Source organism: Bombus impatiens, unplaced genomic scaffold (genome assembly GCF_000188095.3).
Source record: "Bombus impatiens unplaced genomic scaffold, BIMP_2.2 scf_1499, whole genome shotgun sequence".
In the NCBI taxonomy this organism is placed as follows: Eukaryota; Metazoa; Arthropoda; class Insecta; order Hymenoptera; family Apidae; genus Bombus; species Bombus impatiens.
The window spans coordinates 175,595-198,852 of record NT_177918.1 but is presented as its reverse complement, the minus strand read 5'-3'; the positions used below and the strand labels follow the sequence as shown (position 1 = coordinate 198,852).

The 23,258-nt window shown below is 34.8% G+C and overlaps 1 protein-coding gene across 1 annotated transcript in view; it reads left to right on the top strand.

The window, feature by feature from the left end:
- Positions 1–7,884: 7,884 nt before the first annotated feature.
- Positions 7,885–23,258, top strand: part of LOC100740965 — a 93,997-nt gene continuing 78,623 nt past the window's right edge. The window contains exon 1 of the mRNA XM_024371677.1: positions 7,885–8,017. Within this exon, the coding sequence (XP_024227445.1) occupies positions 7,885–8,017 (133 nt within the window). The remainder of the gene's footprint in view (positions 8,018–23,258) is intronic.

Here is a 23,258-nt window from a genome sequence, read left to right as displayed (position 1 = left end):
CAATATGATAATAAGCGAGCAACCATGGTTACAGGTATCAACTCGTAAAACATTCATGTGCTTAACATCCACTTGCTGCGCTCATTGTTCGTTACTTCGGAGATCTACATCGTGTATTATGTCTTTGGAGACTTCCGACGCGATAAGTTTGTATATTCTGCGTTATGAGATAAGCATAAAGTATTTTCGACCTCGTTTTAATAGTAAGAATCGTGTTGATAATACTTATATTAGTTACAGTTTCTTGTATAAGTTAGGTTTGAAGATGTTTCAGGTTGTATATGTATATTAAAATTTATAGAAAGAGTCTTCTGTGTTACAAGTTCAATTATGTGAAATAATTAATGGCGCTCTTCGTGGGTATGAGTTTTCGGATACTATGATGATATTTTGAGAGACTCTCGGGCGAAGGAATTCAGAGTATGAATACTTGATGAGCGGAACGAGGGTAGAATAGTGAAGAGTCTTCATTTCATATTTAGTTGTACTTATGTAGTTATATATAGTTGTATTTGTTGTTTAAATATCATTTTTTTAATACTATCTGTGTTAAGTAATTTTAAGCTTGAAACATATGTTGAAATGTGCGACACACATCACACGTTTGATACTGTTCAATGAAAACTGTTTTGTTTTCGTCAACTTTGCAAATGTACATACTCAAGTATATAAAATTTACTGTATTAAAATCCAACACGCCGTCTCTTGCGTTAAGGAATTCTTCAAACATATGTCTTTCGGAAAATGTAAAGAGAAAGATTAATTTTGTGGAACAAAGCAACACCGATGGGATTTACCATCGAGCGGACCAATAAGTTTTATTTGCACAACGACTTTATTAAATTTCCCATTTCTTGCTTTCGAGCGATACTCGTGCCTTTTCACGGTTTTTTTTTTTTTTACAGAATCGTATCGATTTGTTGTTTTTCCCCTCTTTTTTTATTCCTTTATTCCTTTTATTCCTTTATTCTAGAACATGACACGATACACTGTACACTATTACTCATAAGTACCTGAATACTGTGATCAATTTGTAATAGCAATATCTGAATTTTATCAACGTGCATAAATTAATAATGAATAAGTAATTAGAAGCCACGCTAACTACTTTTTGGGAATTATTAGATACAAGTTTTACTGTTTAGTACTCTATATGCATATTACACTACTACAATATATTGTATATATAATAGATATATATATGTGTGTGTATGTATATTACTAACTCACTTCATTTATAAATATTCTATTCTATAAGGCTTGACAACAACAGACGCCAATTTTATATAAATAAATATAAAAAATCAGTTTAATTCGATTATAATATTCTGTTACAAATAGTGGGGATGGTTATAAGGAATAAAATCATTGAAGTTTGATTTAATCGTAATCAAAGTACATCTTGTTAAAAATAAGCAAATATTCAGATACTTTTGAGGGTTAGTGTATATCGAATCGATGGTGGAACGCGCGAGAGCATACAAGAGTCCTGGCAGCAGCGAACGGGAAACGACTTAATTTATAATCGTTGATTTTAAATTCAATACGGGCTATCCCCACACAACGAATAATTCTCCACGGTGATGAATATTAATCGATGTTTAATCGATATTCCAGGAAAGGTTGCCTACTACGGAAAGCCGGCTTATTCTATTCACCTTCGTCTTCGCGTGCTCGTAGAATAGTGTTTTCTATTTTCCATGTTTCACACCTTGGTGCAAGGTGTTTTGCATGTGGATAATGAATAAAGAAGAGAGGTAAGGGAATAAAATATAGACTGTGAGAATAATTCTTTTGTTGGGCTGACGAGTGTTGCTGCATCACGTTGGATGATATATTTTTTGGTAAGTTTTATCTGTTTCCATATAGTTTATAGATATATTCATATACTTATATTATACATACTTTTATTGTATTTTGGAAAACATTCTGTTCGTTTTATCGTGAGGGGTTATCGTTTCTATTGCATCGAGAAAAGACTCTTACGATATGATTGTAAATAAATCTCGACTTTTTCTTTTGATATTACTGAGCTTCTACGATCCGCTCATGAAGAAACATTATTGAGCTTGTTAGGAAACAATATTGATTGCATCTTTTAACTTGATATAAAGTTTGAAAATAATTGTTACAAAGAATTATTTGAATTTAATATAAAATGTAGAAAATATGAACATGTTGGTGTATACTATATGTAAGTTTAAAGTCACTGAATTTGAGAAACGAAAAACATGATGTATAACTTGTCCTTTTAGTTGTCGTTTGAAAAATAATTAACAATCTTAACTCTAACTATTTACAAATTTATTTTACAAAATCAATCTGAATTTACGAATTTATCTGTACCGAAAACCACGAATAGCATTCAAAGCTCAAATATTCAGATGAAAGATCCGCGAAATATTATGATACTAAGAATGTGCTTGAAGATTACAAAGATTTACCAAATCTTCTCAAGACTTACGTTCACGAAAGTCTATTCTCATTCAATAATCAACTTCCTTCCTAATCGCTTTAATTTCTTTTATATTCTTTGCAATACGAAGTACGCGCGATTTAAAATCTCCAGAAACATTAAAAGATTTAGATATATAAGATATGCAAAATATCTGAAGAAAAATTTTCATTATAATTAGTTTATGGATGTTTATGTACCTATATAAATTCCTATTTCCATGAACAAAATTAAAAAAATGGAATTTTATCCCACTAAATAGAGATTTGTTTCGCTCTCTAAATATTATAACTAGACTGTGGATGTTTATGCACTTGTGATACAAATCTGTATCTAAGATCCATTTCTTCAGTAATTCAGAAATATAAATTCGTATAAATAACAGCAGTGCACGTATAAGCAAATAAAATTATATTTATAGACTTAACGACATCCAAAATATTTCAGAAACGAGCTCATTAATCGCATGGATCCACGAACAGCGACGTATTCTACGATTTAACCCAGTTACTCGCCGCTTGAAGCTGGCCAAGATTCCCTCCCCTAAGAGTCTTCCACATCTATCCCCCTGGCTCATTTATTTTTCTTTTTTTTCGAAATTCCATGAAGGGAAAGATGGTTAATGCCATTTCTTTCAAAAGACTGCAGCGTGAGAGAATTTTTCAATTAGCTTCGTTCAGTGGCCGTTAGATACCTGCATGACAAAGTGGTGCAAGTACCTACCAGCACGATATTCCAGGCGAACTTTCAGTTGAGTCTGCGTAATTATAATCACGATCTCATTGAGTTTTCACTGTTTAACGATATCTCTCGTCAAAAAGTTAAAAATTAAAATATTATACGCAAGAGAAAATTCTTAGCTTTAAAGCCATATATAAAATGATCTACTTTTATACATACAGTATATGAAACGAGAGATGACTATCATAATTATATCGAAACGGAGCTGAAAATATATATGGAAATTACAAGATATTATTGGAAATACATCTACCAACATATCGCGCAGATCGCCAAAGTATTTGAACACCTAATTTTTCGCTATATTAAAAAGCCAAAATATTTAGCGAGACCATCTTTCGCACTAATTGTATGCTCAAGACTGTTCGCGTGTATTAATTTTTCATTAAATACAAGGATATGTTTGCAATAAATATCTTGTAACTTCGCTACACGCTTTCGGACACTGTTTCACATTTAACTGTCATAATCACGATAGTCGTGTCTCTTTATGGCGCTAACGAAATTCCAAAAAATTGCATGGTAAGTGTCCGGATGTTTTCGTGAGCCACTGTATAAATATACAACATCCAAGAGAGAAACGGGAAATCTTGGAATAATCGAAATATTTCGTTATTTGTCACAGAACGAATAACCGTGTCCCATTAAAAATTCAATCTACACAATGGCAGTTTTCCGATTCGCGTTATGGATAATCGACGATTTGACTCTACTGATCAAATAAAGGGATGAAATCGGGGTATCTGATGCGCGTTCTATTACAGATTATCATCTTGGTGCTCCTACGTGACTTGATTAATCGTCCGATCTGTATATTTAATTCCTTGGCGTGCAATCGATAGTGACTCGCGTCGCCGACACCGGAACAATTATCCGTGAAGCAATACTCGAACGTACGTGCTATGAATTTCCGGAGTTGACGGCCGATTTGAATAGGACAGTCCGATCTGTCCCAAGGAGATCGTTGGTCGTCGTAGTTCCAGTGGAACGTGAGACAGATTAAATGAGCTCCGTGATCTCGAAATTGAAAATGAGCTTCTGGAACTCTTCTGTATGTTCACATTCCTTGGTTGCTTCGAGTCCTCTTTCTTTCCAATGTAACGAGCTAATGTCAAATAAGAGTCTTGATATGATTTTCAGATTTTCCGAATTTGGGTTGATAATATTGGGTTGGCTAAATAGTAAGGTCAGATTTCTGCAGTAGATAGTGTTCTTTTGCTTTTCAATAATAAGAACACAGTAAGCTACGTATCCCAGTAATAACGATATAATCGGCAAGTGAGAGATTCTATGTGAAAAGACAAGTATCGATACGATTCAAATAAAATTGTCAGTTTCGTAATGTTCGACAAATTGCTTCGAAGTGTCACAAACGTCACGAATTTTCAGAATGCTTAAAGAGCATCAAATATGCCCAAACGAAACTCTTGCTGTTGCTAAAAAAATTAGCGAAGTGAAATCGTGTCAAAGCATTAAAAGCCCTCGAAACTTGTACGGTATTAAATATCCCAGAAACTTCCAAAGCGTTAAAAATCCCCAAAAGTTTCAAGATACTTAAATATTCAAAACATTCAAAACATAGCGCGTCGCAAAGGAGACTCTCGATCTCTATCGAAAGTCATCTTCAATCAACTCAAGTAAGCATCAAACACTCTCTTACAAAAATCTCAAGCGAGTATTTATTATTTCGGTTAGACTTTATGGGAGTTGTTTGCTTGATGATCTCATATTCTAAAGTTTTCTAATACGATTACATGCCTCGAATTTTTCGTGTTATTCGATACAAATATATTATAATGCTTTATAGGGTAAAACCATCGAACAAACATCTCCGATGTAATCCAACGTAAGCCACTATACACGAGACCTCTCATCGCTTCACAAGCAATTGTTATTATCCACCATAACCAGGTAGTATCACGCAAACATCTGATGAAACTTGGCCGTTGCGGAGTGCAGAGTCGATTTTCAACTTATTTCCCACATTAATTGGTTTATGGATTAGGCGGGTGGAGCGTGTAGCACGTGCCTGAGCAGCGAGTTGGTAGGGGATGGTTCGTGATCGACGAAGGCAATGAACGAACAGCGGGGTGAGGCGAAACAGAAAGAAAGCGCGTTCAAGCAAAACAAGAAACACGCGGCGACAAGAGAGAACGGTGAAGGAGCGCGTGCACTGGAATGGGGCAAAAGGGCGAGGTAAGGAACGAGCAGAGAGAGCGAAAGAGCGCGTGCGACCGAGAGGGCACGACGATCTAGAGTGGAGGAGCATGCGCGGGTGGGAGTGGCACCTTATTCGTCGTGCAGCTCCCGCCAAGGCTTTCTGTCAACTACGAACTCTCGGACGGAAAAGATACCCTGTCAACATATCGCGACGTGTACGATCGACGCGAAAAGTTCTCTATAATCCAGCAGTTTTACAGTGAAACGTTTCGTTGATAACGTGACACTCGGACAAAATTCGACACCGTGTACGATTGTGAACGTCGGTTTACACTTCGTTTTGTATTCCGTGCGTGTAAACGTTGGGTAACATCCTTCAGTGAGATTCTGTTTACATTCGAAGTCGTGCCCAAGTATCGACACAACTTGTTCACGAGTGTATATAACGGATAGTGATAGAGGAATATAATTTAATCACGAAATACCTACATCTTATGAGGATTATATGGGTTCATGGAGGACAAGTGATCGGATGCAGCAAGTGTGATTAGAGTGATACAGTGATACTGTTCGATCGTATCGATCGATAGGAAGAGAGATGGTGACAATTAACCATATCGCGAGGCAGTGTCACGTGGTGTGCGGCTAAGTGGCACGTGGCTGTGTCTCGTTTGAATGCGTTTTAGAGTGACGCAGGAAGCATCTCTTAGTTTTCTGCAGCAGGTTACCAGAAGTCAACGCGGAAGCCGACTACTGCAGTACCGTAAACACATTGTACAGTAGAGTGTACGTAAATCATTAGACGAAACAATCTCTTTGAAATTGTATTTAATTCCATTGGAATACCTAAATGTTGTTTAATTAAATAAATGATTAACGAACTGAGAGGAATATAGTCGAATGGTATCGTCGGTGAAAAACATGTGTCTTTCAGGAAAATAGTGGATAATTAATTCGGTTACTAATTAGTCGCTGACCAAAGTGACAAATACGGGTGGTTGACGAACTGGTTGGTTCGACGGATTTGCTGATTAAACTCGCCATCGGATGACCTGGTAGTGTTCGGATGAAAGGGCGGGCTAATGAGACCGGGGAGACGCCTCGAAAGCTTCTCGTAAGAACGCGGTAGATACCGGAAGGACGAACGGAAAGTATCGGCAAGATTGGCAATTTCCATCGAGAGTGGATAGAAAAAAGATGTGGGTCACTTGAAGTATATGAGCAACTGCAACCGGTTTTTCTTAGCTATTATCGAGCAACTAAGCGATCCGTGAGCTTCAGCAGTGCGTATGGCCAAGAGTCTGGGATAATAGTGATGTGAGAATTTTGAAAAAATTAAATGAGTTTTATCGTGAGATTATAAAAAGTGATCAAAGGTGATTTAAACATAGTGTCGACAAAATGATTTGTTAAGAATATTTCAAGTTTGAAATGAATTTCCAATATAAGGATTAAATGTATGTAAATTTCTCAAAGTCGATCTATCGCCTCGATTTATGGTGATCGAACTGATCTAGGTATCTATAAATTCTAATAGATTGGATTATTGGAAACGTTTGAAGCTTGTGCCCCAACGTTACACGAAGAAAATATATATACATCCGTTAAAGAGAAGCTATTTCCTCGATTTACGTTCCAGCATGGAAATATAATTATAAAAGATGATCGACGTGATTTGTGTGTCTATAAATCGGATTATCGGAACTGGATAAATTGGATTCTTGCTGAAACATAAATCTTCTAAAAACCATCTATTTCCCCGACATACGTTCCGCTATAAAAACATAATTATAAAAAGTGACAAAAGCGATTTAAGTATCTATAAATTTCATTAGATTGGATTACTCGATCTAATCGAGTCTGTGATCCAAAGATAGACGAAAAAGATACGAATTGTCTTATGAAGGATTTATTTCCTCAATCTACATTATCCAGTTATAATTATAAAGTGTAATTAAAGTGATTCTATCTGTCTATAAATCCGTGCATTAAACTAGAATTAAAACAAAAGAAGAAGAAAACCTAAATCTCCAAAGAGTGATTTATATTGTTAATTTTTAAGCAAAGGATCAATCCAAAATAGAAGAATTCTGATAATAGCGATATTTCTGATCAAGCCCAAAAATCAATGTTTCAATAATCTGGAATCACGAATAAAAAGCGGAGGAAACGTTCGAGACGGTATTACATCTCGCCACCTCGATCCAAACGATCCGAATGTCCCCGCCCATCGAACGTTTCGACGTTCGGTGTCGACCACGAATTGCTGGAAGAATTCGAAGGAGCCTTTGAAATTCTAGGACGAGATCGGAAAAGAGCAAGAGGATAAAAGGGAGGAGAGGAAGTGTAATCTAGTAAGGTGGAAACTCGCCAAGTGGTAAAGAAGTGCGAGGTGTCCTGGATCGAGGCTATCCAGGTGTCCCAATCGGTTGGATTAACAGTCGCAGGGTGCAAATTACAAGACGCGAGTGGTTCCCTCGAGGGACGACCGGTCTGCGCGGAGACATTTCTCAGATGTCGAGCGAACGATGAAGCACTCGAGGCGAGCGAGTGGCTCGAGTGTCACTTCGATCGCGAGCGATTCGTGTTCCAGGTGCAAGGGGATGTGTCCGACGAAAATGCGGCTCGCGCTACTGCTGCTCTGCTCTCTGTTCGGGACAGGTGAGAAAACGTCTCTACCTCTTTCTAAGAATTCGCTTAACACTTATGGGCAGAAGTTTGTAGAATTAATCGGAGTCGGAACTGGGGCTATAGAGTTAATTCCTATTTTGGGTGAAATTTGAGCTCGCCGCACATTTTTTCTTATTTTAGAGGTCATTAACAATTTAATATATTATTATTACTAGACTGTGGATTTTTATTCATTTGTGGAAAATTTGAAGGCACAAAAATACACAGAAAATAAAATATAAAATGTGTGAAATATATTATCCCTTACAGTATTTAGTACGTGAAAGAATTAGTACGTGAATAAAAGAATACTACTTAGGTACCGCTCCTTAAATTACGTTTATAAACATATGAATCTGCGCAAATATCTGGAATCTAATTATTACTGTCTAATAATAGAGAAGGAACGGAAGATCTATTACTTGCAGTGGATATAAATAGCATTGCAATGGTATTATTATGAGACGACAGTATTGAAATAAAGAAAATTAGAATCACGATTGTAGAATTTTTTTCTATTCAGTCTATGATGTAGATTTTTAGATCTATTATAATATCTATAATAGTGACTAATAGTAGTGTGTGGATAATAGATTGTGGATCAATGAAATCAATTAGGTTATACCGGTATCGAAGTGAAATTTTAATTCTGATATTGACACTAGAACTGAACAAAGCATGGGCAAAATGATCAATTGAAGAGATTTTTGAAACAGATAATATTTTGTAAAATATTTGGATAAAAGCTTGTTTTTCTCATTGTATTGTGTATTTTCTTGTATATCTTTCATTTTAATTTCACAATAAATTTAATTTCAATTTAATTTGGTTTGGTACAAATTTCATACTTTAGTCATGAACAGTTCGAGTGTTAATTGTAAATTGAAAGATCGATGGAACGCGCGTATAATATTTCATTGTTTTGCTTTAGATATTGTGCTAATGCAGGAAATAGCTAAAGCAGTACACCACTATTCACAAGTCGCAGAACATATACAATACTACGTTTACGATAGAGATAAATGAGAATGCTCTGGTTAGGAAATGTAGTACACACTTGTTAGCCGCGTGTTCGGATAATATTAGGAAACGTAAATTGTGTTTCTATTTTACCGATTATTTTTCGTTTTACGAATCTCCAAGCATTCGTGAATACGTATATACATTATTAACTTGTTTGAATATTTAAAATTACAAAGAATTTCTATACTACAATTCAGTTTATTCAAAATGACTGTCTTTTTTTTCTCCTGTATATTTTTATATTCGGAATTTTTTTGAGTACTTATGAGAATATTTTCTCAGATGAAAGAAATCAAATCCAATTAAATCATAAATTAAAGCTTGTTTAGAAATCAGCAAATTTTGAGAAAATTTTCAATGTGAGACTGGAATCTGGAAACAGGTTGTTCATATTTTTCTGCGAACTAGGAAATTTCGCAGCGATTGGGTACAAAATGATGTAGTTTAAATTTTTCCCTGTTTCTTGCTTTCTGTTGAATACAAAAGGCTGATGGGCTGGTAGACAAATTCATCGAGGGCCATAAATTTCCGTTTCTTCTTAACGCTTTAATCTCTGATGCCCGGCAGGGAATTTAATCTTCGCCTAGGATAATTGAAACTTTTTCACGGGTTTTCGCCTGCTGTTTACCGGCTATCTGACCGGATAGCCGAACGGTTGGTAAATTGAATCGCGTTTTTCGTTCAGACTTTGGCTTTGAGACGCTTAATTGCTACGGCGAGATTCAACCAGCTCTGAGAAATATAGCCGGCCGCTGTATTCACCCGCAACGAAACATCCTTGATCCCTTGGCGCTACTCCTGTTGGAGAAATCGTTTATTTTAGGGCGACTGGCAACCGAGGGGCGGAAGTTATTAACGAATGTAGACACGAGGATGATTCACGGGACAAGATTCTTCCATTTGGCCAGCCATCTGTTGGATTCTATAGAACGTAGTTTTGAACGTAGTGTTGGGTCTGAAAATATGCGAAATGGATGATAGTCTAGATGTTTGTGATCTTGAACAGAATTTTTACGGCATAGGTGTTAAGTTGGGAAATATCGAACTGATCAGAACCTTTAGGATGAAGGTGTTAACTTTGTGAAATGTGAAAGAAAAAAGCAGAGAGTGTCATTCATCTCAATACATAATTCACTATAAAATATTCTAGAATTTGAAGGCAAATGCGCTCTTATGATCAATGTTATCCCAGTAAACATTCAGATGACAGAAATTGTAACAATTTCGATCTGAAAATTTCACTTTGACGTATATTTAATTAAGCTCTAACGTTACATGTCGACAAACGTTGAAATTGATGAACATGTGGTTAATACACTGAAAACTGTCAATTTCTGTTATGATACACTATATCAATGAAAAATCTATTTTTTCGTCAGTATTGTAATATAATATTTCGTTGCAATTCGTCCATCTACTTTCCGAACGAAGATATAATAGAATTATTGATACAAAATAAAATAAAAATTTGGATTCATGGACTAAATTAAACTACTTCTCATTATTTCCTATTAATCTTTTGATTTTTATTCTAGTACGCACAGTATTTCATTTTATAATTGAGTTTTCTGAATATTTATGTTACTGATGGAATGATATTGATTTTCTTCCATGGTTCAGCTGGAATTACTCACTTACAGGGTGTCTTCGTAATCATATTACAAACAGCAGAGGAACGATTATACGTGCGAAATTAAATGGAAAATAAAAAATGTAATTTTTCATTACACGCTCTGTTTTCGAGAAAATTGAAATTATAATAATAAAATTAAAATTATTTATCCTACGAATATATATATATAATATATATATAATATATATATTATATATATATTATATATATATATTCGTAGGATAAATAATTTTAATTTTATTATTATAATTTCAATTTTCTCGAAAACAGAGCGTGTAATGAAAAATTACATTTTTTATTTTCCATTTAATTTCGCACGTATAATCGTTCCTCTGCTGTTTGTAATATGATTACGAAGACACCCTGTAAGTGAGTAATTCCAGCTGAACCATGGAAGAAAATCAATATCATTCCATCAGTAACATAAATATTCAGAAAACTCAATTATAAAATGAAATACTGTGCGTACTAGAATAAAAATCAAAAGATTAATAGGAAATAATGAGAAGTAGTTTAATTTAGTCCATGAATCCAAATTTTTATTTTATTTTGTATCAATAATTCTATTATATCTTCGTTCGGAAAGTAGATGGACGAATTGCAACGAAATATTATATTACAATACTGACGAAAAAATAGATTTTTCATTGATATAGTGTATCATAACAGAAATTGACAGTTTTCAGTGTATTAACCACATGTTCATCAATTTCAACGTTTGTCGACATGTAACGTTAGAGCTTAATTAAATATACGTCAAAGTGAAATTTTCAGATCGAAATTGTTACAATTTCTGTCATCTGAATGTTTACTGGGATAACATTGATCATAAGAGCGCATTTGCCTTCAAATTCTAGAATATTTTATAGTGAATTATGTATTGAGATGAATGACACTCTCTGCTTTTTTCGCCATATTTTATATACTCGGTGAATCCGAAATTTTTTGTTGTATACGTAAGTGGTTACGAGAATACTTTATATATTTTTATGAATTTCGAGTGTAAAATATACGTTTTGAAAATGACGTTTATCGAGCATACCAATGGCTGCTACACAATGTCTAAACACTGGCATTGTTTTGCATACGTATTGGATTCCATAGAAAGCATCTTCTGAGAAGAGATGTTGAGAAGAGCCGATTAGTTTAATATACTTTCAAATATTTCCTAACGTTTGTAATATCTATTCTTTGATATTCTGCGTCGTTACATGGAGAACAAATTATATTTACATTTGAAAAAATTAAATCGACCCATTTCAAATTAAGTTGTCTTTATTAAATTTCAATTTCATACTTATGAAAATGCATGGTTCTGTTATTAGGATCAATATCCAGATTAAATGATACACGCGAAACGTGAAATTCATAGCAATGTTCTCCTTAATTAAAACGTCGCATTTAAAATATCTAGTAAATTTAATTAAAAATATTATTGTTCCTTTCATCGTTTTATTATCCTAATAATGGCTTATACAGCTATACAGCTTATGCATTTATTGAAAATTGAAAATTATATAGAATGCACGTATGAAAGATATATGAAATACCTAAAGTACCAAGTACCCCAATACCAGTAATATTTGATAATATTTTGTAAAACAATTTTCTATCGAGATTCTATATTTTTAATTATGTTCTCAGAAACATGAATTTGCATAAAAATTTGAATACAGCTTAAAAAGTAAAAAAAAAAAAATGGAAAATTTAAATTATTTCGACGTATTAAAAAAAATGTAAGGAAATCCTAAATAGAATATATTAACTAAGGAGCGCACTGTATTCGTCATCATTTTATCTAATTCGTTGTCATTTTGAAGATGTAAAAACTAAATAACATGCGTGAAACGCAAAATTCGCGCCAAATGCAGCGATTACAACGAACTTTTCTAATTCGAGCTATTCGACGCGAACGTTTTCAGACGCAATCGCCTTCTCTCAACTCGTACAAAAGAGCGAGTTGAAAATCGTGGGCGAGGCTTTAAAAGCATTCCGTGGACTAACCGCGGCACTTGTTAAATAATGAATCCGGTAATCGTCGTTTATAACTTAACGTTTCAGCCGCGCGTTTCTGTAATTTTCATTCACGTCGGACGATAAATATGAACGGAAATATATGTACAAGTGAATCGCGAGATGTTTCGACGAACGACTGGTGATAGCGAAAGAGTGTGGATTGGCAAGGCGACTGAAATCCCGTGTAATAAATATTTCAGCTAACCAAATATTTTAATATATTTCACCTACACAATTCGTTGTTTGACGAAACGAGGCGTACCAGGTGCAATTTCGCTTTTTATCGGGGTGATATTTGTTCCACGCGTTGTAAAACTCAAACGCATGATATTTTGATTGAAATCATAACTGGAAGTACATATAGAAATCCCAAGCGAATCGCGTAAAGTTTGACAGGTAATTACATTTTGAAAAATATCTTCCTTTTCATTAAGATTTTATTCTTGCATCGATCTATTTGGCTCATTAGCAGCCACGTTAATTTACAGAAGGCTGCAAATCAAATGAAGAATTCTAACATATTTCGAGAACTTCAATAGACCTGATTTTGAATTTATAATCAGAATCACTTGTTTTCTTTGATATGGTACAATCTTCCAGTAGACAATAGTAGTAGTACGGTGGAATTTACGATAATGACATCCACTGCAGCTCACATTGATCTTAAATTTTCAGAGGGAAATTCTTTCTAATTTCTTTATGCAAATAATACTTTCAAGTTCATCCTTGAATTTAAATTTAAATCTTTTTTCCAGCTGAATTTTAAGCTTTTATGGTTAAATATTTTTAACCTCGTTGCAAAGAAAGAGCTTTCTGTTTAATCTTGAGTTTTCAAGCTCAAAGGTTTGTTCAAGCTCTCCACGAATATGTGAATAGTCTTCAGTTTGACTTGAAGCTTCCGAGTGTTCCTTTATTTCCTACTTAAATGTGTGCTTTAAATATTAAATATATTTGCTTAAGCTTAGACACAAGTGATTTTGAAATAATTGTATTTGTTCCCTCTTATTTATTCATAGCTTTTGCTATTTTTTAAAATTAATTCAACATGACTTTTACATATGGTTGTGTATTTTAGAACGCAACACGTTTCGTCATTTGTCACGATGCGTTGTTTACACCTAGTTACCTGTTATTTTTAACAGGAGTACCTGTTTGCTTTGGCCGTTGTTACATCTGAGTGTAACAAATTGCGCAAATTAGCATGATGTGCGTACCATGTTCTGAACTCTCTCATCATTTCCATTTATATTCATGAATTGCATCCTTAGAGTTGAATCTGTGTTCTTTCGTTCGTTGTTATAATATTTCTTACTTACAATTTATGGACTTAGAAATAATTCGTGAACTACAAAATTTTGCAATCCAATTAAAGAAATTTCATTTCTATTCGTAATTTTGCCAAGTTTAAATATTTCCTACGTTCAGTTTTTCCTAAAAATTGGTATATTTTCGTGAAATAATAATTTTATAGTGTTATCTTACAGGACTTAAATTTCACAATATTTTTACACCATCCAAAAATTTAATATCGATATTTATGTTAAACAACAACTTTAATATTTCCTTGTATGATTATTTCGCAAGTAGGAGTAGAATATTTTCGTGAAATATGTACTAACTTCAATTAATTTCTTTTGACAGTTAAGATCCTTCAGACATTACATCGTGCATATTTTTCTCTATTTATAAATGATACAAAAAATTACAAACATGTAATAATTTAATAATTCAGATCGAAGTTTAAATTAAGTGTAATTTCTTGCACTTATTCTATATAAGATCCCACCTTTTTTTCCATGTTAGCAAATATTAAAGTGAAATATGTTTCTACGCGCAAATCCTTTACAACTGTAAAGGAATGATGGCAAATGGGAAATCGACTCGTGGCTTCGAAACACCGGAAACGTTGTTATACCGAGTCGCGTAGTGAACAAAGGTTACGTTGCGAATAAATTCGTGAAACACGACGCGGAAAGAAAAGAGGAAGAAAAAAAACAAAGGACGAAATGAAGCGAAAGTAGCGTACGCCGTTGAAATGGAGGAGGGAAATCAATTTATAGAGGAGAATTTAATGTGTCGTCACAAGCAACGTTGGATCATGAAGTTAGCGAACAAGGTTTCGAACTCGTTATTGAACTCATTACTGGCTTAATTAAGGAAGAAAAGTCCAGGTTAATTTTGAGCATATTCCCGTTACGTAAAATTGGAAGGGAAAATTGTACTCGACGTATCATTCGTACATCCCGTCTGGTTAAAATCGTATTTCATTAATTTTTCACATCAATATGAATATTTTCCAATTTGAAATGTGACTAAATTATGGAAAATCGTTTGTGAATAGTATAAAAAATGAAATGCTTTATTTTACGTTAGAGGAAAGTATTTCCTTCCTCTTTTAATGTAAACAGCAAGTGTTTCCCCTCATCCGATAAGCTGTGTATATTAATCCCGTGTCTCTTGGACGGAAATTCAAATTTTATTCATGGACTACGTGATATATACAAACTTAGTTGTCAAAATATTCTCCTTTATTCAAGGAAGTCATCTGAAATTACATGAACATCGACAGTCTTCCAAAGCTGATGTAAAAGGATAAAATACTTAAATTTAAGATAATCATCAGAAATAAATAAATTTAAAGGGATTGAATTAACTTATTCGCTTAATATTGTATCTACTATCTAATATTATCCATTTCACTCTTGAAGGTGCAGCTGATCCATGCGAAATACGTTCACATTGAAAATTCCACGCCTCAATGCGAATGAGCGCGCGAATTTCGTTGTCTCTGCGAATATTTCGTTCCTTTTGCCTCTACAAATCATTTATAGGTGCGTAACCTTTTCTATTGAGATAAAAATTGTAAAGAATTTTTGTTTCCATCGTTTGAAAGGAATTTCTCGAATGGGGGCAGAATTGGTCGTTTGCGCGATTCCTTGCTATCGGTGAAATGGGAACTGCTTAGCTAGCGTTTCTACAGGAGAAGTTAAATGACGTTGAGTTGAAAGCGTGAGGATTCTGATTTCCTCTTGGAAAATCTTGTTCGAATTTCGTTGGAACATAATTTGAAACATATATACATGTACTGCGACTCATGAGTATTCACACATTTCTAATGACCTGTGATAATAGTAAGCATGTGAATTTTAGCAAAATCTATAAACTGTAATAATTGAATTAATATGAATTAGTAACTAGAAACAACACTCACTACCTTTTTATGGAATTAAAATATTTTATATGGATATTGAACTAATACATTTTACTATTTACGCTGTATATTATTACATATACTTTCAATTTATCCGTAAGTTTTTGTACTTCTGAATGGTAGTAGTGTACATGTAAAATTCTAATTTCACAAAATTCTTTATCCGTAACACATGGCTGACATTCCATGAAAAGATTTGAACATTAAATTAATATATACACTTATCGTTACTTGAATCAAGGCAGATAGTTGTCCATTCGAAATTTAGAAAACGAATACTGACGAATCTGTCTCGCGAGTGCTTAGAAGTGCTCGTCATTAGTCACCTTGAATGCAAATCTGCTGAATGTAAATCAGGCAATATATCAAGTAGATAGGTGACCAGATTGATTTATTGGTCCTCTGTTATTGAGCTCCCTAAGGAGAGGAAGTAATAACGCCTTCTAGAGATATCATAGCTTCGACAACGTATATCGATCGTAACTTGTGCTTGAGGATCTTATGATCGCTATAAATGCTTTTGTCGTTCATGATTCTTCCATGCTAGAAGATCTTCGACAATTAAATGCTGGATTGTAGACTGATTTTAATGATCATATTTAATATGATGTTAATAAAATTTGATAATACAACAACAATCTGATCACGTGTATATCTATTTGATAAAACAATTTAAACAGCTCGATAATATTTATTGTTATAACATTAATTAAACCCTTGGTTCTATTTACAAAACCTCAGCATTATCGTCTGAACTGATTTGTTACCACCAGATGTATTCAAACAATTTTCCTTACACATAATTTTCAAATAAAATTAATCTTTCATTCCGAACGAGTCACAGTAGTAACTAACCAAACATAGCTAACTATCAGTCTTAAAAGAACAGAAGAAAGAACTGACTTTGAAAATTCTAATTTATTTACTCTATATATTATACGTATGGTATATAACCCATAACACATAAATTTTCCCTATACGAGTATGTGCTCTTCAAACAGAATTAATTGCCCATCCTCAACTAGTAACAAAAGTAACTAATCAAACGTGACTAACTAACAACCTTAAAAAAACCTTAAGGTGAAAACGTAACTGGCTTTGAGGATTCCAGGTGTTTTATCTACTTCATCCATCACATGTATGCTATGTAATTCTTACATATCAATTTTCTTTGTGTAAGATCTTCAAACAGAACCAATCTCCCACCCTCCATGCAGCAACAAATAATAATCCAAACAGGTCGAAATACCCACCTCAATACCGTGGGAAACGAACGACGTAGTCTTTGTAGACTCCGTTCTATTTACCCTATTCATATAATACATATACGATGTATAATTCGAAAACGACGGCGTACGGAAACGATCTTGCTCCTGTGATCGGGAAATCGATGGCTCCTTAGGAGAGCAGTAGCGACTGGAATAAATCAGACTGCATCTGGTCGTAAACAGCTGCAGCGAAAGGAAGGATGGAACCGCGAAACGTTTTCATCGGTAGTGTGCCAGAGAGTGGCGCGGCGAAGGGCGGAAAGGGGTGACGGCATGATGGAGGTTGTGCAGAAAGGGAAGAACCGGCTGAGAAGCGGAAAAGAAGCTGCCTGCATACACAGAATGCTTCGGTGTGCACGCGAAGAAGGCCGGAGATTATGCAAACGGCAGCCAATTCGATTGAAGTGCACCGCAAATAACTGCAGTTTTAACCCATTCGACTAAATGCGTTCATGGTCCGCATAAGGGTTGCCACCCATTAGAATATCCAGCGAGGGAATCAGCGTAGTCCCGAGGTCACGCGACTGAAGCGCAGCAGCTTGGTGTCGGCTCTTTCATTAAGTTTGCATTATCAGACCAACCCAATGATTTACGGATTACGAGCTTCTTTGAACATTGTCACCAGTGAGCTTTAATTCGTGCGTGATCTCCAGGGTGCTGGATCGAACCGTCAATGTTTGGTATGCTTTTAAGTCTGCTTTCTGGTTTTCGAATCTTTAGTTTAAGGAGTGATAGTGGGAATTGTTCCTAAATAAGTAATTGTGTGTGAGTGAGATGAATGTGGGTCACTGGAAATATTAAATATTAAGGATAGTAGAAGTATTTTAAGTATTTAATGCGACAGATCGAATATATGGAGACTTCAAGGGGCATCATTTCTGTTTTTAGTTTTAGAGATGATGTTACAAATAGCTGATAAATAATGTCTGAGTAAGGTAAACGTAGATTATCGGAAATGTTAAGCATACCGGGTATTTGAAGTTTTCCACGTCAATTCTCTCATCTCGTGCTGAAACGTTCGGCTCCCACAAAAACTGTAACCAACTAATTTCATCTTATCTGAAACAGAAAGTCTCGATCATGAGTAATCGTGCTCGTAACGAGTACGAGATAATTTTTCATGTCCGGATGCACCGCAAGAAAAATTGCAGCGGATTCTCTCCGAAATCGATCAGAGTAAGCTGACCGATGGATTCACGACGGAACGCGATCAATCACTTCGTAGTGATCCGCCTGCGAGGTAAATGAGCTTCCCACTCTTTCCCATGATCAAGCAAGAAAATAAAGACCGAAGGACAAGCATGGAATCGTTCGACCTCTGACTAACGAACCTCCGATAAAATTGATTAAGATACGTTTGACTGTAGATTCGATCGGCAATTTTGTCAAGACTTATGTGATTACTTCCAATGCAATGCTGCACTTACTTTGATCTTGGTTTCTAGTAAAATTCATATAGTGTAAAATTATTACTAGACTGTGGATTTTTTATGCATTTATAGGGAATCTGAAGGTTAAACAACGCACAGAATGTATGTAATTTGCAAAAATACATAGAATGTCCAAAATATAGTACTTCCTGCAATATTTAGTAGATAAAACAATTTTCTACCTAGGTTACACTTCTTTAAGTATACTTATTAAGATATGTCGCTATTACATTAATCAGAGGTGATAAGAAATTAGGATGTAAGAGTATTTTGATACTTATACAAAATATAATTAACCTAAGTATAATGAAAACACAATGAAAGAACAAAATCGAGTTGACATCATTTTATTTGCAATTATTTTCTATGAAATGTATGTTTTTGCTTAATATTCTTTCATGCTATCTTCTTTTCGAACATTATTATTTTATAATCTTATAAAGTATGAAGAAATTAAAGTAGCTACCCGTAGCATTACGGTAGATACGTATACAAATTTCCTTTATATGGAATCCTATCTATTCAGCCCTCTTTCCGCCCCCTAGAAATACAACTAGAAAAAACACACAGATAGTAGTGCTCTCTACTCGTCGTTAAAGCATGTTTCGTTTCAAACATATCGCTTTTCTCTATGTTTTATTTCGAGATATTTTTTACTTATTCGTGAACGTCTAAAGCGGAAATGTAGAAAATACAGACCGTTTGTAGCGGTAATTCAGCGAAACAGAAGGCGTCCGAAAGATCGCGCGAAAACGTTGAAATGACATCGTTTCGTGCGTATTCATATCGAAATTACGTTTCCAGTCGTCTCGCGATCTGAATAGCACTGCCGCCAGTAGGGATATAAACAAATATCATTCGGGGAAAGTTGGTGAAAGAGAGCAATATACAGACCGCAATATTTCGACCTTATATTGTGGACAATTTTCTGGCTTTTATCGTTTTCATAAGCACCATGGTTGGTTCACTCGACTCTAATCCCGCCTCTTTCTCTCATTTCCTACCTTTCATTGACGCTTTCGAAAAGTTGTTCAGAGCTGGATGATAAGCCTCTCTTTAACATCCATCTAACTTTCATTTTATCCTTTAGACTGATTACATATTCCTTTTAAAGGCTAAAATCTTCTTTTCGAATACCATTCGACGATATTTTTCAACTGGAAGTTGTTAACGAAATCAAAACTTGACCGATTTTGTTTTTTTCTTTTTATATATTGAAGGATTATATAATGTGATAAAAATAAATTAATATACGTAGTAATGTTTCTTAATGAAACCCAATGTCAAATTAAATAACGTTAGATAATAAATTGCAAACACAAAAGATATGAAATCAGACATTTTGATCGATTTAATAGATCTAACGTTAGAAACAATTGGAATTTATTGAAAAAGAAAATTGAAGATATTAAAACGCACATTTATTTCTAAATATATTAAACGAAAGTTTTTTTCACAAAAATAAGACGAAATTTGATAAAGGTCGTTTTTATCTTTCAAATTTTGCTCAAGATATTTGTCCTCCTTTTTAAAATTTGACAATTCAATGTCATATAAATTCAGTTGATCTGTGGGATACGAGCTACATCGTTTTTCTTCAGGGGGAAAGCTATACGTAAGCTAAGAGATGTTTTATTAAAAGGTGTCAGTTCAAGTGAAAAGTTCTCTTTGCAGAGTTTAATAAAAACACGTAGCGAGTGCCAAGTTGTCGTCGAATAATCCGTGGACTTCTTATGAATTTCTCAGTTTGCTTGGAGAGAAGTTCAAAGTGCACCGTTGTTCAAAGACGCTTCGAGTCGAACTGTTCTGTCTCTGATTCTCCAAATTCTCTTCCGATGTCTGGATACGACAGAAAGTCCTCGAGGATCGTAGATCTACTAAGAATGTCGCATTGAATAACCTTTTGTCACTGTGAGGAGCTTTTTTCTTTTTCTCTTCTTCGAATCTACCATAATCTGCCATACGATGATCAAGATTACTAATGATTCTATTAGTATAAAAAAGAAATTTCTTTAATTCACCGACTGTAAAGTATAGATTTGTCCATTTTTCTTTATCCTAAAAAAAAACTCTTCGATATCGTGGTACTTTCAACTTTCTTATCGGCTAATTATATATTTTACATTTTTTGCTCTTTGAGTATCTTTATCAGAGCAAAAATTGATCCTTTCCCTCGTCAAAAAGGCTTTCAATTGTACTACATTGTTAGTTTTCTTATCAGGTGGCAAAGTAGTATTACCACCATCAAGTGGTCATGAAAGAAAGTCTCCCTTTTTTCTCTTCTGTTGAATGTTCCTTTTCGAAACAATGTGAAAGATTGCTAATGAACGATAGAACTTTTTCTCTAGAGTACAAATTGATTCTTTTCTCTAGCCTACAAATTCCTCCTTGCAAAAAAGGGAGCTTTTAATTTCACAGAATTTTTAACTTTTTTTTACTAGGCAGCATTGTGGTATTTTCACAATCAATTGGTTATAAAAGAAACCTTTCATCCATTGTTTTGTTACAATAGAAGATTATCGATGCTTCTACAGAACTCTAAAAGTTCCCTTATTAAGCAGCACAAATATTTTCTTTATCCCTCGAGCTTCTTTACCAAAGCGCATCATCATCCTGTTTTCCTTAAATAACCGATATTTATATTGCATAACGTTTTTCATATTACCCGAAATCTTCTCACCACAAACTTTCCGTGCAACTTTTTCACCAAAGTACAACTTCACTTTTCTTCTATCAGTATAGAATAAAAGTGAAGTTGTACTTTGGTGAAATAAATAATATCTAAATTCTATGACGTTTCTCATATTTTCATAAAAATTTCCCTTTTCCTTTATCCTTGAATCCTCTTGACAACAAATCTTTCCGGATCTTCTCTTCGCTTCAAGGAAATAATGTCTTACTATAAATCGATCCCCGCTTCACGGAAAAAAAGTTTATCCCATTCTCTCTCCAAAAAAAAAAAAAAAAAAAAAAAAAACGGGAATATATTTCAGTTTCATGCCACATTCGAATTTTTCTTATCACAAAATTACTCTCTACGTCTCTCAAACATTTTGCCGATTTCACCCTTCATCCCCTCCGCTGAAACCTTCACTTCTGTTACATGCATCGTCCGTACGTATTTAAAACTTCCGTCCCCGTAGAATTAACTTGCAGTCCCAGTGGAAATCCATCCTAGAGGCCGGCTCTCGATCAGATACCTTCTAAACGCTACGCATTTCAATCGTACGCAACAAGCAAAAATCAACTAGGAAAAAGATAGAAAAGAGTAAAAGGAAGCATCGAGGGATTACGCGCAGTGTATTAATCACGATGTAGGGAGGGTCAATATCGGGCGTCCTTTTATCGAGGATACTCTAGCGTTCGTAACGAGCAGATTCTCGACGAAGACGACTCGTCTCGGCCATTAAACGTAGCAGAGGAACTGGAATTGGCCCGCGTCCTCCGGATTACGGTTGAAGACGAGCGAGGAAACGCGTTTCCCGAACGTAAACGCCACTCGACCGCCTTATTGGCCGTGTTACCGAACCTCTTGGTTCACGTAAAGCGAACGTTATCTCGCGACGAATTTCGTACTTCTATCTGCTCGACGAGTATCGAAAGCACCGATTATCGTCTGGTAGATTGCGCGCGCAAGAGGAAGTGTTTATACGGTACCAGTTCGTCCTCGAGATTTAACGGCCGAAAGATTATGCTGCGAAGGGGGCTGAGTTTAAGGATGAAATAGCAGAGGAATCGTCGAAATAGCTTTCTAGATACGAATGATATATTTAAGCTCGTTTCTGTATAGTACGATATTATAGTTGATTCTGTGTTTGAGTAGTGGGCAGAATGTTTGAATTTATCTTTCAGGGGAAGGTGCTGGTTTCTAGCCTGAGTGGAAGTGGAACAGTTGAATTTAGTTTCGGTGGAAGTAAGTGAGATGCTAGGGGATTTAGTTTTACTTGAGAAAATTAGCTAGATGCGTTGTTCGTTGCTTGTATTTTAAATTGGAGGTTGTTTGGTGAAATTTCGTCCTTTGGGAGGTCAACTCCGGAAGTTTGTAAATGCTTCCCTCCGAGTTGCGGATAGCAGTTTGTAAAATATAATTTAAAACATAAAATGTATGTATCGCTCTCTTAAACGGGAAACTGTTTGAGGTACTTCCGTCTTTCGAGGGATGGATTCTGAAAGTTCGAGATGTTTAACTAAAATGTAATAGCCTTATAAAGAATTATACCAAATAAATTTGTATCTTTCTGACTGTGCTAGAAACTGTGTTTCCAATTTACAGTATCTCGAAACTTCATACAATTTTATTTTCCATTTTTGCATCTGTCGAAAAGAAAGGAAACAAAAAGACGCATACTCTTTAACATACTGAAATATGTGTTGCTCTTTGAAGTCAATCAGTCTGTTGACACCTACACCATCAATTTCCAGGAATCGTGTAATTTTCGGCCCATTACATCTCCGCGAGCCGCTTTTATTCCATTAAATGAATAAAAAATCCATTTAACGTTGAAAATGGGCGTACACACCCGCAAATCGCTTTTCCGCTACATTGTACGATTTTCGTGAAATAGAAATGAAATTCCTCTCAGATTATGTTAATGACACGCAGTAGAACGTTTGATCCAATTAAAGTAAGCTTCAAAACGGTGGAATCGGT